General features: G+C 36.9%; 2 protein-coding genes across 2 annotated transcripts in view; both read right to left on the bottom strand.

Annotated features, from left to right (window-relative positions):
• Positions 1-12,519, bottom strand: part of LOC118262971 (uncharacterized) — a 51,427-nt gene extending 38,908 nt beyond the window's left edge. The window contains exon 1 of the mRNA XM_035574689.2: positions 11,693-12,519. Within this exon, the coding sequence (XP_035430582.1) occupies positions 11,693-11,762 (70 nt within the window). The 5' untranslated portion in view covers positions 11,763-12,519. The remainder of the gene's footprint in view (positions 1-11,692) is intronic.
• Positions 12,520-12,890: 371 nt separating this feature from the next.
• On the bottom strand, positions 12,891-16,751 carry LOC118262970 (NEDD8-conjugating enzyme Ubc12). Its single transcript, XM_035574688.2, has 4 exons — positions 16,482-16,751; positions 16,099-16,232; positions 15,423-15,590; positions 12,891-13,307 (listed from the first exon to the last, which is right to left on the bottom strand). Exons 1-4 carry the CDS (start codon positions 16,588-16,590, stop codon positions 13,167-13,169), a joined length of 552 nt encoding a protein of 183 aa, XP_035430581.1. The 5' UTR covers positions 16,591-16,751; the 3' UTR covers positions 12,891-13,166.
• Positions 16,752-16,884: the final 133 nt, after the last annotated feature.

Here is a 16,884-nt window from a genome sequence, read left to right on the forward strand (position 1 = left end):
ACTTCGAAATAAGATGTCGGGGCATGAGAAGGCATTTTAAATATGGTTCGTTTGTCTGTTACCTAAAGCAGACTGTCTATATAACAGTTAGTTACTTGTAATGAGGCATGTAATTAACATTTTAAATGCAGAAGCTAGCGTCATTCCTTTGTTAATTAAGGATTAATGATGCTTGATATTTTTTTGTTGGGGTTTTCACTGGCGAACATAGGAAAACTGTACTGTAGTTTTGTTATTTCTAGAAAACGAGGAACCTAAGTATCTGCTAATATCCGGAGTTGCAGACTACCTAGCGAGGCTGCGGCTCGAAGAGCAAGAGTAGGAACAGGGTGGTTTTTAGTCGGTAACTGTTTGACACTCCTTCTCGCCTCACCCAATACGAGGGAAGTCATTGGATGATTTTTCCCCCTTCAAAAATACCCGATCAGCAAAAACTACTACCATTTTCTGTACTACTACTGCTATAAATACAGAAACCGTTATTTCTATTTTGTCCTTCCCAATTATATTTAAACAGGTAATAATAAGTCTGTATTCTAGGAACCAAGGCAGCCATTTTTAGAATAATTACCTTTTAAACAATTATTGCCTCTATAAAGACCAAGGTGACAAGACAAGGATGGAAAGTGAAATCTATTTACGAAGTGCCGTTCACCGCTAGCATTTCTTGCTGCTTGTATTTATTTTAAGGCAGTAACTATTTGCGAATGTCTATTGTTTGCTCAAGAGAAACACAATCCGGTTACCTAAGATTAGAAGTGTCGTTGTGCCCAAGTGCCGAAGTTTTTGTGTAGAATCTAAAGTTGGTTCTGAACGAGCAATGTGATTACAGAATAAAATTGTTGTAGGTAGGTAAGCCTTTAACTTTGCATGCACCTACTTTGTTTCTATTGAGATCCTGACGTGATTCCGGAGCCATGTCAATCAGTTACGCCAATAAAACTTTTTTTTAAAAAGGGAACCGCCCTCAAAAGTCAAAATGATAACCTCCATTTTTTAATTCGGGTAATATATCTTCTCCTAAGTCTGAAAAATACTATGCTTTAAACCGCTTCAAAATCGGGTAGCCAAACGCGAGATAATCGCGCCCAAAGATACGAACGGATCAAATTGAGAAATTCCTTTTTTTGAAGTCAGTTAAAAATGTTTGAATAAATTACCAAGAAATTAAATTACATGGCAACGTTTCCAATGTTGCCATTTGATAGAAAAATAATGTCCGTTTAGCACTTATAGTTCAGTAAATAAATGTTATTAGCAAGCTATTTTATTGCTTCGTATCTATGTATTAACGAATTATGTAAGCTTAGACACGGTGACGGTTTTATCAACGGATCAGTGTATCTAAAGCGGGATTTTGGCACGCTGTTTATTAGAACATAGAAGCGAGTGTTAGATAAAAGATAAAGTAACATCAGTTTTGATATTTTGTAGGAACATAACAAACCTGTATAAATACCTAGATATCTATGCATCTGTTCAATATATAGTTATTGTATTCAAACAAATTAGGAGCTAAAGCTTGGAATTGGTCTGGCTATTGTTAATATAGGTTCTATAGGCCTATTCCAGCAAGCCAGTAACAAAGGTACATCTACTTGGCAGTTGGCACCCACTTCACTACTGTGTTTGGCTAAGTATAGGAACTATAAATCTCTATTAGGTATGTGGTTGTTGAGTCGCCACGAAGTTATAGAACAACTTAATATTGAAATTACAATTTTCAGAAACACAAACAAATTATTATTATTTTTTATTTACAAAAATGTTATGTATGTTCATTACATAATCACGGGACCACAGGGTCCCGGATCTTTGGAAGGCGTACGAGGGGCCGAAGCCAACTCGCAGAGGCCCGTTGAACAATTTTAATCTAAATGTAATGGGACATCAGCCGGCGATTATCCCTGTATGCACTATGGAAGTACACCAAAGGACAATCCCCGGCTGATGCAGGACTATTGTGCAATATGGAGGAAAATGATTGGGTTATGGGTGTGGGTGGCTAATGGACTGGTAAATATGGTAACTATGGACTACTATGGCCCCTGCCCCTGACCAATATTGAAAAATACGGATAAACAGGCAGGGGGTGACTCGCAAACTCAATAGTGGGCCCCTGAAACGGCCGCTAGCATGTAGCGACAAGGGAATCAACATCCGTTGAGCTGCTTGAGGAAGGGAGGGCATCCCACGGCTATCAGAGCAATTATTTTATTATTATTTTTTTAAGGTGGGTCCAGTGCGTTTCAGGGACATGAATGTCTTGGATGCCGCAACGAAATAAGTCAGAAGATATTATGTATTAGTGGAGAAGATAAAGAAAACGATAGTTCCAATAAAAAAGGATTGCTGTAAATCGCGCTTATAACTCTTGTCCCTTATTTGACAAACTACTAATGCACCTATTTATCTGCTTGTTACTAAGTATGAAATGGAATTACGAAAGGACTGGATATAGGAGCAAACAAAGTAACCAAGTACCAAGATGTAATAAAAATTGAACGGGTGCAGTAAATAGAATTTTGGCACAGTTGTACGATAAGCGGTTTCTCTAACGGAGAACCTTGTTTAGCCTCATTCACACAAATCACGGAGTGACAAAGACAGAAGCTGCTGAGAAATACCCGTTTGATGGCTTGCGAAACATTTCAACTCATTTGTTGTAGGTGTATTGAAACCATGAAATAAAGGCTTTAAGGAAAATGAAACAGCAAATAATCTGCATGCATTGAAAACAGAAAAACCTAGTAATTAATTTCTTTGGATCGGAAATTGAATCTGAGATTGATTGCTTTAGGAAACGAGCAAGCGAATATAGGTAAAAGGATGATAATGTTAGATAATACTTATGTTTGTTTTCCAGAGATGCGGACAACGTAACTGGTCGATACCGGGGGCTGTAGGTAAAAAAGCTAGGCTGTAGAAAATGAACGGGGTGGTTTTTAGTCAGTAAAAGTCCGACATTTCCTCTCGCCTCGTTCAAGATGGGAGAAGTCATTGGATGATTGTTCTCCTCAAAAAAAAAAAAAAAAATATGTTTGTTTATATCTACTACTTTGTTAAGAACACTATAGTTACAACACTATAGTCCCTATAGTTACAATAAGTACCTATATAAAAGAAAACAGATCTGCCATAGACCTCGTTAATTCATGATTTATGTCTACATGGGTAGTGCGAGTATGTGCAACTGGTTGTTCACGAGGACGCATTCAAGATACACGTGCCGACTCAATAAACTACTCGTAAATCAAATTGAACCAATACAAGGCTCAAGGTGTAAGTGCATCGATGCATATGCACTTGCCATGCCTTGCCATGCAACGAATCACCGAATCTAATGCACGATAAGAATGATTGACGTGTGACCTTAATTTCGAAGTCATGTTCCACAGTGCTGCCCTCTTGTGGTTATTGTCGGGTTTATAAGTAAGCTCTTGAACTTTTTATGATAATGTTCGGGAGTTAAGCAACTGTTTTTTGTTTTTATTCTTTGACGTCATTTGTTTGGAAATCCCCAGACCCCGAAATGTAATCTAAAGTATTGAAATTAAGAACCACTTCTAGATAATAATGAAACTCTGATGCAAGAGATGAGATTCTGTAGGTATTTGGTTATTAAAATATGATAAGTATTTATTATTCCCGGAACGAATTGGCAAATCTTCCTTTGTCCACTTTCGACAGTTATGTTATTGGTTGTATTATGGTCTAAAACAGCGGTTTAGTAATTCTAGCTAAGGTATTAACAATGTACAAGTTATTTACTTGGTCCATACCAAGAATTTAAAAAACGAAAAACCCAACGCAATTGAATACAACTATGACACTAAAAGACTTGGTCATCAAGCATTTTCAAGAAGCTATTAAAACATCTATTTTCCTATTCTAAAATAGCAACTACATCAACGATCAACAACACAGTTGTAAACGAAACAAACGAAACAGCAACGTAAATATGAAAATAACAACTTTATAACATTTCCAGTGTTTTTAATGACGTATGTTATGTACGATACATGCAAATATTCGCTGCGAATTTCATGTACACAGATGGTACAGTAAACAATAGCAAGTTGCACGTCATTAGGATGTACAGCATTTGTCGAGGGTCGAGGACAATGGTTGGCTCAAGGCAACCTATTCTCTGAACAAACCGTGCAGGTACCACTCAACACCCAGTACCCGGAAAATCCACCAAAATCGGACGTCTTTTTCCGCCGAGTATACCAAAATACACCCTATTACTGTCAGTTTAAAGTGTAATTTCTTTAATCATGTTGAGTACCAGTACCAGCTTCGTCTGTTGTCTCAACAAATATGGCTAAGAGGCCACGAAGGCTTGTCAATACGCACCTTAGTTAGCCGATTTTTAAGCAGTTTTGAGGTACCTCTAGTATCTCACATCTACATAAAAGTGTCGCGAAGACAATTGATAATTGAATTGATTTATTTTAGTTAAATTGACAGCACCATATAAGTGTGCTGTTAGTAAACAAAGGAGTGTCTAGTTTATTTATAAAATGATTGCCTAGTTAATAATAATGGCAGGTAAAAACTGTTTATTGTCATTTATTAATGTTATTGTGAGCTAAAGATTGTCATCAAATTGTGCGTAAAAAGCGTGAAGGTGAAAATATGATAAGCGGTTCAGAAACCTATGAGTAAATATATTGAAAGATAACATTGTTTGCTGCATTTATCGAGTGTTCAAATAATAATGAAAGTGTTTGCCTAGACACCTATTGATTAACTACTAGAATTTAAACTGTTTACAGAACAAAAGGACTTACAGTTGGGACATATTCCTGTATTAAAATTGTAGACCACACTGTATACTATGGATGCATTAAAGTGATTTGATTTGAACTAAAACAAACATAAAATTACATTTCGTGGTTATCACCTTTATTTTCCCTTTTCCATGAATAATATCAATTTTAAAATACATCATGTTCCTGGTGCAATGATAATAAAATGATTTATAGCTATTACCAGTCAGCTTTCTCTTCGTATGCTTAGTCTTAGTAACAGACTCGTTTGGCTACCTCCCGTAGAAAGATCTAGTTCCAACTAAACCCTAGGTACCAAGATAGACAGTCCAGGTGATCCAGGCATATCTGATTCACCATATCTAGTTATGTTATACCTTGTTTGTAAATAGAAAAGTTAACATGAAAAGAAGATACGATTTCGCACCTACTTTTTATGTGGTATAAGCCGGTAAACGAGCAGTCGGGTCACCTGATGGTAAGCAATCGCCACCGCCCATGGACACCCGAAACACCAAAGGCGTTACAAGTGCGTTGCCGGTCTTTTGGGGGTTAGGAATTTGAGGGTTGTTGGGGAATCGGGGATTAGGAAGATTAGAAACACAGTGCAAGCGTTATTTCACGTCGGTTTTCTGTGAGGCCGTGGTATCATTCCGGTCGAGTTTAACCATTTGTGCCGAAGCATGGCTCTCCCACAAAACCTCTACCATTACTTTCTAACTATTCTGTAAAAAATGTTAGCAACTTATACAGTTCTTATCACTGGCATCTGGTAACAAAGCCTTTGTAATCTGTGCGAGCCTTGACCTAATCCAAGTGTTTTTCCAGACTGTTTTACATTACAGAAAATGTCGGTCGTCTGAGGGAAAGTACTGAATGCCATAAATATTGATGATCCATATTTTTATTCACAAAAGGCTCCTTGAACATACATTGTGCACAAATTGTGTTCAAGAAACTATTGTGAAGTGAAAAACAATTTTGTTTCTTGAGCCAAGGATACGAAAAAGGAAAGCCTTGAATAACAATTTCTTTTGAAATGAAAAGGAATTCCCATTGTTGATTTTCCTACTCTTTAGTGCATTTCCTTCCCCCCTTTAGACGAAAGCGTTATTCATAGACTCATTGTTAAGGAATGGGAACTTTTAACTTATTTGTCATATGATTTGGTAACCACTTCCCCGAAAGAGCTACTTCATAATGTGCTCACTATAACACCTACAAAGAACCTCATACATTGCCACTTTATTTTACTGCTGTTTTTAATTGGAACTCAAGATTACTTCTCCGCGAAATGATATGTTTTTACTACATATTTCCTGTCGTATTTTACACTGCTTAAGACATGGTAAGGGAGGACACTTAGAAGTATATAAGTGGGCCATAATAAACAATTTAGTGACAGTTTATTCCGCTTCCTCGAGCATTTTCCATAATTTACTTGAAAAATTGTACGTAATATTGTTCGCTAATATTACCTATAGCTGCTCAAGTGCTCATGTCAAGTGCCATTAGTTTCGACTTCCTCATATCTAACAACGTTGCATTCTGATAACAGGAAAATTATATTGTTCAGAGCAATTTTAAAATAAGTGCTGACACAAACCGTGATATACCTAATACCTACTTCATTATCTTTATTGTGTACACGTACCTACCTAGCTAGTTTAGGTGTGTAGTAACTTATAGTACCCTAACCAAATAAGGCCTATGCCCCAATAAAGCCTATTTTGAAAATTTCCCTCTTCCCGATGTCAAATGGTCGCCAAAGTTTGTAGAAGTGTGCATGCACATTACTTAACTAATTTGAGCACAGCAAGCAACCCGTGCAGCGATTATGTTGGAACCTACAGACGAAAACAATCACGACGTGGAGCGCACTTTAGTTTTTATAAAATTCGAGTAGCGTAAACTGTTAGTATTTTTATATTTATCAGTATACGACGTGCCGTGTTTTGTCTGTATGACAATTATACATTTAGCCATCTCCTCACATTAGTGAAATAGCTATAATATCGGTGTATTTCATATAATCGTTGTTTTGTTTACCTATGTGCCATGCCCTAATAAAGCCTACAAAACAAAAATAAGGCCTTATTACGGCATAGTTGTTTTTCAGTAATGTCAAAGAAAACGGATCACCAGCTTCTGTCAAAAAGAAAGCCAATGGATTTTGCAAAAGATGGAAAACGCTGTTAAAATGGTAGAAAGGGGTAAACGGGGTGAATAGATACAGAAAAGGGGTGAATGGATATCGGGAAATTCTTCATAGTATCTATTCACCCTTCGAATTTTATACACCCTGTTTTACCCGGTAGGCTGCTGCAGCCAGATATAACATCCAAAGAAGTACGCATCATGTAAAGAGTGGTTTCCACTACACGAAAGCTAGGTCGGTCGCTAAATTGGCTACAGAACAAGAAGTTATTCTCATTCGTTTGACTGATGCTGGGGTGCCGATGACTTCAAAGATGTTACTTGGGTATTACATGATGAGAAACTCGTTTAGCCTGATGTATAATGACAAAAATTAATTAATAAGATCTCATTACATTTATTATAAGCATTGACAAAGTTTTGTTATAATTAAGAAGTTGAATACTTACCTACTAGTTTTTATTGAGGCCTTATTAAGACATAGGGTTCCCAATAAGGCCAAAGTGACACTTTAGTTATTTGTGTTTATAAAATTGTAAATTTTGTTTCTAAAGCCATTTTGATTCCATTATTACAAAGTTTAATAAATAAATATAAGATTTTGAAATTATCAGCCCATTGTCATTTTAAACCTACGAGCTAGGCGGTAATAAAAATAAGGTAGGCCTTATTTGGTTAGGTTACCTTACTACACACCTAATTTGTGAATTTGTTTATTTAGAGCTACGCATTCTCAACAAGCAAAATCGTATTAGGTTTCATGTTAGACTACAATGAACAAACGGCTTCCGTATGTAATAAATATTAATATGGGTACGTTAATAACTGTCTAGTGACTTAAACAGTCTCATGTCCGCGTGTTGGTTTAAAAATTCGTGATTAGACGCTATTTAGCAGAATAACACGTCTGTCGGCGCGAGCGAGCCGCGTGGCCGAGTAACCGATTTGGAGCGTTTGCAACATGTTACCAAAAGATAAAAAGAAATATAAACGAGTTCAACAAATTCTGGGAAGTAGCGGAACGTTATTACGGTTTTTGAGTGACGATGGCGTTGCCCTCTGCAGGATATTGAGCTGCGCAGACGCTGCGTGCGTACATCGCATCACGGCATCCTGCATCTGTCAAAGAGACCGTCTCGCTGACAATATACCCATGTCAGTCAATCATTAAAGTGTTCTTGACACCATAAACGCACGCTATTATAAATCGCATGTTAAACGCACGACTGATTCGCACCTATCACTATTAAACGCATTAAACTTATCATTTAATTACGCTCCAGCTTCTAACGGCTCAATTTCTAGAGAATTACTCACTTTCAGCTGAGTTAACGATGTTGTACGAAAATAGCTGTATTGACGTGCAATTTAGAGTGATAAAAATACTCAGTTGGTTGTAAAACGCGTGGCGTGACGCAACTGGCGTCTAGGAAACGGCGTGAGACATCATCACATCACTATCGTGGCTCACATAATGGGGGAAATTAGCAATTAGTCTCGGTCTATTTGGGTATACTACTGTGCAGACGGCTAGACTGCTAAATTATCTTTTACACAATAACCACATTATACATGCAACTTTTCAACTGTATAATGATCTGTCTGACATTAGTACGTTACTTATACATTTTGAAATACCTATATACCTATGTTACAACAGTCACATGTCCCACCGTGTTCAATGCACGTGGTAATTAAAGCTAATGGGTAAATTGATATTATTAACCAATTATTAACTAGTTAATGGTTGTCGTTACTTATGGTTATGGATACGACAATCTTTTATTCATCAAGACGATTTAAATTATTATTTATATTCTACAAGTTTTTATAGAAGCATGCTTTGTCCTTACCATGATGTGTTTATTATGGAAATAAAGTCCTTACTTGTGGCCTATAAGTGTCTATTGGATTTTCTACACTAGCAATCATAAACTAAAATAAGACGAAAAAAAAACAGCATTTATAAGTCCCAGATTTCTGGTAAATAAGGTATCGGCCAGATGTCGACCCATCGGCCAGTCAGATGTGATCAAACTACGTTCAAAAACTACCTTTGTATCGCTAAAATCATAAGTGGTTTTTAAAAACGTAACCCCGAAACATTTGATTAGTCACTCCTTTCTCAGTACACTCACTTCGAGAGCATCTCAAGAGAAATAAACTCATATTTTTTGTCTGTCAAACGTTCGAGTGATGAATAGCCTCGTATCTGGGTCACTGGTCGAAAGCCAGGATCAAATGTGACAGACCAATTAACACTGCGCTTTGAATGCTATGCAAATACATGTATAATGTATTATGTGTACATAACCTACGTCGGTGACGGTTTTATGAGCTTGTAACGGTAAATCTAATCGGGTTTTGTTATCTGATATAAAACAAAGGGTGGGTAAATGTGCTGTTTGTTTGTTTAATATCGAATCAACCGGGTAATTAGCTAGAAAGCTGTTTCGCTGTTTGTTTTTATTTTATGGAGTTAAATGTACTCTTGATAAACTTATTTTAGACGTGTTCTAGCTGTCTAGTGCATGTTATGTTTTTATTTTTACAGGATTATCCTAGTTTGGGGACTACCGATACACTTGATGACAACATCAAAATTAAACAAATTATTGTGATATAGTATAAGACCATGATGATTGTGAAGTTCGTTAATTTTACTTATAAATTTGGGAATATCTTTAGTTGTGTGGTTCAGTGGTTAAAAGCTAGATAGGTGGAAGTTGATTAGCTATCTACAACGTTTGATATATCACTAAGTAGATATCTACTAAGTACGTAACTTTTCAAAATTTTGATATGTATGTTGGTAAGCAGTATTTACGTAGAAGTTTGGATTTGAAAAACATGATATATCTAATCTAATCATTTGGTTGTTTTTGATTATATTTTGCAACAAGACTTTGGTTTATTTATCTTATCCGTTGCTGTCCTTCGGTGACAAAGCACTTGGGTGTAACTTGATCGACTGTCTTTGTTCATAGTAGGTAAAATAACACAGGTATCTGTGTTATTTTTCTCTTATTACACTATTTGTATTTGTAAATTCTCATTAGAAACGTATTAACATGGATCTATCATTAGCTACTAAGTAATTATCTTCAGTTACCAAATAATTAGTCTCAGCATTAAACAATCATTTGTATTTAATTCAAGGTTTAATTACAGCAACTAGGTATATAAATAGGTACAGACTAATTTAAGGATGTGACGTAGCACAACCACAGTTATCGATATGACTGAAACCCGAAAGAATCTGGAAATTCACTGTTTATATTTGAACAATAACGAAGCTGCGTCATTGCACCATGGGCGGTGAATCATTGTCATTATCCAGAAAACTACAGAGATGATTAGACCCTGCTTTTAATGTAAATGAAAAGTTTGTAGAAACTGTGTTCTGATGTTGTAGATAATGTTTTATGTTTAGATGCGTGCTGACACGCGAGTGCAAGGCGTGGTGCGTCGGCAAACGCATTGATATCGCTGAGCCTGCGCTCGGCTGGAGTTACAAAGGGCCCATCGGCCATTGCCCTCACATTGCAAAGGATCCTTTTTACGACTCCTTCGCTTAGAATATACTTTCTGACATAAGTAGGTATTGACGTTGAAGCGTAATACTAATAACTAGGATTCTTCGCATACTTCCAACTGTTATTTAACTTTTTATACTGAGTTAGTATAACAGTTCTAAAAACGGGAATTTCTATTAGAATCGCCTTCGTAACATACCTACGTGTGTCTATTATAAGATCGCTAAGTGCATGCATATTGTCCGCTATCTTGAAAGTGCACTTATTGCGTATTGTTAATGACATAACTAACAGACATTATCTATTAATTAGCAAGTGGATCGTTTATATGTAATAGGTAAATTATACTTTATGTAATTATATATTTCGGTAGATATTACTATTACGGTATGAGTTGCTATTTGCCTTCGGATTAGTTTTCTCCTGTTGATTCAATTAACACGAGCTTAATATAAACTGATCGAATATAGGACACGTAAGTAAACGCATGCACATCCCAGTTACTCATCGCTCCGCTTCAAAGCAGCCCTCCTTTGTTTATAATAAACATTTATAGCCCTCATAAGACGAGGTAGTGCCCTCTTTAGACGTGTGGATGTCTATTTAGTTTACTCGACCCATTAGGATTGGATAGTATAAATTAACGATGAAACTTTAATTTATCTTGGAATTAGGCGGATGAACTGCGATGAACGGTTCGGATCTGGGTGTCCGGTCTTTGAACCCGAGAGCGGGATGCCGAGATTGTTTAATGACAACAAATAAACCATCGGTGCACAGCTGTCGGTCGGCTGGCGGGTTGCACGCGAGACACCGGAGGGTCCCCCTTATTATACCGAAGGGTCGGCAGGTAGCCAACTTGATGGATTTGTATTTATCTGGCTTAACATTCTTTATTATAAAAATTCGAATAAAACTTAGGAAGGTCGTAGGTAGACGGGTTCTACTTGAACGCTAACAAATGTTACTGCTACGCCTCGATATAATCGTTTTGACAAAAAACCTATCTGCAATCTCATTGAAATTTAAATTAAATAGGTATACCTAACTGATTACTATAATTACGCAATACCGACAGGCGCTAACAGTACAAAGTTTTGCCGAGTGAATGTATAGTGAGGTGAATAGGTAGTGTTGTAGTGTTCAATGCAGCACTTTCGCTGATGAGGGCGGCGCAGGCGGCGCTGCGGTGAAGGTTGCAAGCAGTAGGGTGCAGGTGCTCACCTATATGCGCCAGGTCGATGATGGGGATTTCGCAACGCGAGAGCAGACTCTCCTCCTGCTGGGCCGCCATTGTCGTCGCTGGATACAACAGCTCTGATTTCCGCACGTCGAACGCTCGTTCAGTCAACACTCCTTATCACTCGACTTCCACAGTAATTAGCAATTAGCGAACGCGACACCGAAAGATAATTTAAGGTAGAGAAACGATAGATAAGCACTTATACACCGTAAGGTACAACGTAAACGTTAAAGTTTATTGAAGTTGTGAATGGTCTTTTGATTATTCCTGGTATAGAAGCGTTCAGAACTCATTTGCATAACCTTGTAGTTCTTGCTCGAGGCGTTCAGCGATCTGACGTAGCAGCAATAAGCTATACTGACTTGACACATTAAAAATTGGTTTCCGTTGCTTCTCTCAGAGTAAGTAACTATGTGTTAAGGTTGGTCCCGCGTGTACGACCGACGGCGTCGCGCGCCCCCCGTCCCTCACAGCTGGCGAGTTTCGAATGTCTCTCGTCGAACAAACTGGCTCACCGTGTGCGATGAGCGTTACCCTGGCGTCCGATGTCGGCTCTCACTTGTATATCATCGCGCACACTTTCGCAACCGAGTGCCGTGTCGAAACAGCTCTGCCTTGAGCACGCTGCCGTGTGGAGAAAGCGTACTGAGTGACGGGTGTGCGCGAGTGGCTCGGCGTTCAGAGTAACACTGGCGACGGGCGCTCGGGCGCTGCTCACAGTGCTCACTCGCGCGACTGACTCACGCGGCCGGCCCTTGATCGCGGCTCACTTCGCGCCACTCTGCCACGGCGCCGTTGCCCTGTGTTGGTGCCTCGAACCGACTATAACCTCGTCTCGCGACCCATTCACTCGCCTGTCTCATAGTAAACGTGGGTTGTCAAACCTTGTTGGCACCTGTGCAAGCTAATTTGTGTCTTATGGGGCATATATAAGGTCCACACATAGTCAAATCGTGTAGTACAGCGTACTGGTTTGGTCTACCAGAGAACATATGGACATCAGTCAATTCAAGGAGTATGGAGTTAGTAGTTGCATTGTCATCCTAAAGGGTTGATAGTTTATTTATGGAGTCGTTATTATCAGAAACTATCAAGTGACGCCATCTACGTGTGCATTTAAAATTAATCTAATAAGCGCCATCTACACGCAAACTTACAAACTAAAATAAAAAAATCGAATTAATTTAGTGGTTTATAATTTAAAATTCTACGAGATTTAGCCGTTAACAGGCACATCCGCATGAATATAATAAAAAGAAAATATTTGTTAAATTAATAGTGTATAAAAAATATAGGATGAACTCTTTCAAATACAAATAAATGATATTGACATTGTAAATACGTCAATCCCCACTTTTTGTTTTTGTTGAATAAATAATCAAATACTTTAATTTAAAGTGAGATTGTTTTATTTATATAGGGTTGGTAGCATTAATTTACAGTTGTGTTGCGATTTCATTTGAGGCATCTCTCGAAGTAGGAGGAGCCGACGTACCCGCCTCGCATCGCTCTCTGCACGTGCTGCTCAAACAACCGCCTGTTACTCTGCAGCTCGTCCGCAGCCTCCTTGTTTAGAGGGTCCTCGGGATTTGGTTCCTGGAAAAAACAAATATATTTAGAAACATTTAAAATACGTTGTTGGCGTAAGTTCACCGAACTTGGGGTCTTTTTCGATAGAAACCGATCACTTGGTTAGAATTATAGAATAGAAACCACTTTATTACAAAAAGTTAAGGTAGAAAAGAAATTCACGACATTGTTAGAATTTTATCGCATTTAATGTTAGGGTTGGGATACAAAAATCCCATCATTCTACCTGAACAGTACCTATTGTCATGAATGTTGAAATAGGTGTAATAACAATGCTATCGCGGAGAAAAAAACCATTTGCCTAATATTTAATTGTTAGTAGTTTAGTAGGTAAAGGTTTAGATACTAGTGTTTTAATTTTCATTGATAAAAAGTATTAGGATTACGTTTTCAATTTTCTTATAAATTTAGTAGTTTAGTAGGTGAATTTGTCGCTCATTTTATCTTTCTATCATAAGCAACCTACAAAAAGAAATGAAATCCCACAAAAACATTTCATGTTAAATGTTGCCAAGACGAGACCATATAGCTCGCACTGTCAAAAAGTAATCAGATCCCGTGTAGAGCCAAGTTTCTAACCCTATACTTTTGAACTGGCGAGTTGGCCGCACGGAAAGAGTTTAGAAGATTGAATAGATTTTTAAGCTCAAGCCCATATGACGAATAGCAAAAAGTCCGTGCGGCCGACTCGCCAGTTCAAAAGTATAGGGTTAGAAACTTGGCTCTACACGGGATCTGATTACTTTTTGACAGTGCGAGCTATATGGTCTCGTCTTGGCAACATTTAACATGAAATGTTTTTGTGGGATACAATATGCTACAAATGCTTGTTAAACAATAACCCTGATGTTATGGTTTGTATGTTAACTATAATAATCTAGGGAATGAAGCAAAACATTCAATAGTAAGTCTTAACTATGTGTCATACATGTTATAGGCTGAATGCCTTTCAGCCTTAAGCATGCCATAGAGCTCCCGACCGTTTTTTTAAGGGAGGAAAATCATTCAATGTCTTCTCCCGCTTTGGGCGAGGCGAGAAGGAGTGTCAGACTCTTACTGACTAAAAACCACCCCATTCCTACTCCTTTTTCGAGCTGGAGCAACCCGCTTGGCAGGTAGGCAGTCCCCAGCTCCGGGGTGGACAATAGTGTTTGTGTGTTACATATTTTCGACAGCTGTTTTACGTAAGGCATTTCATGTCACATTTTAATGTGTAACTGTTTTTTGTACCTAATAAATAAAAAAATCTTGATATACTGCTTGTATTCATTCAAGATGATGTCAGTGTAAAATCCATTTACCACCACCCCAATGAATCACGCCGTGAGTGGGTGTCTTTATAGCCGACTTAGGACCTAGTTACACATCATTTTACAAAACACTAACAACTACCACATTAAAATTCGACAGCTCAATAATCTACAGTCACCACTCAATACTGGCTGTATAGTTAATAACATTGGAGACTTGGTTGCCATTATAGGAAGAAAAAAAAATTACAGCAGCTGTTTGGTTTTTTTTCAATTGGTTTTTGTTTATTCCGATTTATGAGATACCTGCCAGTATAGAGATACCCTAATAAATAAAAAAGCCCATAGTCAATCAATAGATTATCACAGGCTATTGACAATAACAATGATAGAAAATTAACAAAATTTAAACACACTAGGTACAAGTTCATGATAGAAAATGTTGATGCATTATCAAAACAGTCAGACAAAATACTGTCTTTTTAATAATGGAATCTAGGTAATTTCCCATTTAATTACAAATCTAGGTAATTTCCCATTTAATTTAAATCTAGTGCATCAATACATGACATCAGTTAACAATAATAGCTTTTAGACGGCCATCGAGAACTTATCAGTTCTTAAAATGATTAGTCATTGTCTTTTATCAGTTTTCAATTTATTGTGTAATCATGTCTTTAATTTATACTAAAATTATACTGAAACTAGGATTTTCAATGTCGCAAAGTGTGTTGTTAAACAAAATGGAATAGCTTTGTTATTATGTAAAATGTGCAACGCTTTAGTTTAATGACTGTAATGTTATACTATTATACTTTAAATAAGTAAATCTAACTATATTATATTCTAGAAATAATTCACACAAACATACCAAGAATAAATACTGGAGTCCATATACTATAGAGTTGACAGTAAGCACAGGTTTCCAGTCTTCTCTTAAGATGTTCAGACACACGTTGCCCTCCAAATCTATGTTCGGATGGTATACTGCTGTTTCACACTTCACTTTCGGAGGCTCATGAGGATAGTTTGGTCCTACCTGTAACACCAATTCATACATATAGCAGGAAAACATACACAAAACAATATATAACTACAAAATTATTAGTAAATCTCGTTCACAATATGTTCTTACAAGACTATTCGATGGATATAACTTGAATGGTAGGATTGTAAGGTCTTGTAAGACATTTTCTTCGTCTAGGTATAAAAGAAGGTTTTAATGACAATCTTCATTTCATGCTTATTGGATAACAAGAACTAAATACCACAAAACAAAGAGGACAAGAACATAACAATACTCTTTGGTGACAATTTTGTGTAACAGGCAGTTTCAACTATGGCAAATGTTATTAGTAACAATGGTGATTCATAGATTTTAATAAAGTATACCTAAATATAAGATATTTAGTTTGTCTCCAAGCTTTCTGGTAAGAAAGCAACCATAAAACATGAGTTAGTTTACATTCCTCTATTTTGACTAATATGGTTTTGAAGATTTCATATCATTTAATACAGTAAACCATTTTCAAATACGATAAGATTACCTTAAAACTAAATATGAATCTCCCTCCTCTGTAGAATCCTTCATCAGGGCATATGATTAGTTTGAAATTAAGTAAATCATCTGGATCTGGAAACTCTGTATTGCATGTCTTGGGCAAATTCAATTCATTCAAATCTGAAAGGAAAAAAACAGTTATTAGGCCAATAATACTGTAAACAATTTAGTCATCCAGTACAGTAAGGCTTGCTTGAGGACGCAAGAAAATTATTAGATGCTTAACGTATAAGAATCTACCCCCTAACATCAACGTACAGCTAACTGTAAGTAGGTTATTTAGAGATTTTGCGTAGGAAAGCCTCTCAAAAATATTATACCAACAATGAGTACACAACGCGTATATTTGTTAAAATTTCTGAACTTTACCTTTTGTAATCCGCAATTGAGCGGCTGACGCTTTTTTCTGTGAACCTCCTGCTCTTGCCGAGCCTTCCTCATCTTTCTTTTGTTGTTTTAATGAAAAAAGTTTAATCATTGTCCTAACTAATCGATAAAATAGAAATTATTAGAAATAAAACCACGATCTATTTTGACAGCTTAAATTTTTGTACGAAACTTCAATTTAGTTAGATTGCAATTTGTAAATAAAATAATCGGCTCTTTTATTTTATTGGCAAACCTAACAAAAAGAAAAAATGTAAGACCAAAGGACCAATCACCAACTAGAAATTAGTGACACTGACAGTAAACGTGGATACCAAGGTGGTTAAAAAATCAACTAAGTTTTTAATTTATATTAGAAAATAAAAGAGTTTCATTAAATAACTTG

The sequence above is a fragment of the Spodoptera frugiperda genome, chromosome 12 (assembly GCF_023101765.2).
Source record: "Spodoptera frugiperda isolate SF20-4 chromosome 12, AGI-APGP_CSIRO_Sfru_2.0, whole genome shotgun sequence".
In the NCBI taxonomy this organism is placed as follows: domain Eukaryota; kingdom Metazoa; phylum Arthropoda; class Insecta; order Lepidoptera; family Noctuidae; genus Spodoptera; species Spodoptera frugiperda.

Coding starts and splice junctions, on each gene's coding strand:
- LOC118262970 (XM_035574688.2), bottom strand. CDS start 16,590: ATGATTAAACTTTTTTCATTAAAACAACAAAAGAAAGATGAGGAAGGC. Junction 16,233..16,481: donor TCAATTGCGGATTACAAAAG/GTAAAGTTCAGA, acceptor TTTTCCTTTCAG/ATTTGAATGAATTGAATTTG. Junction 13,308..15,422: donor GACTCCAGTATTTATTCTTG/GTATGTTTGTGT, acceptor TGTTTTTTCCAG/GAACCAAATCCCGAGGACCC.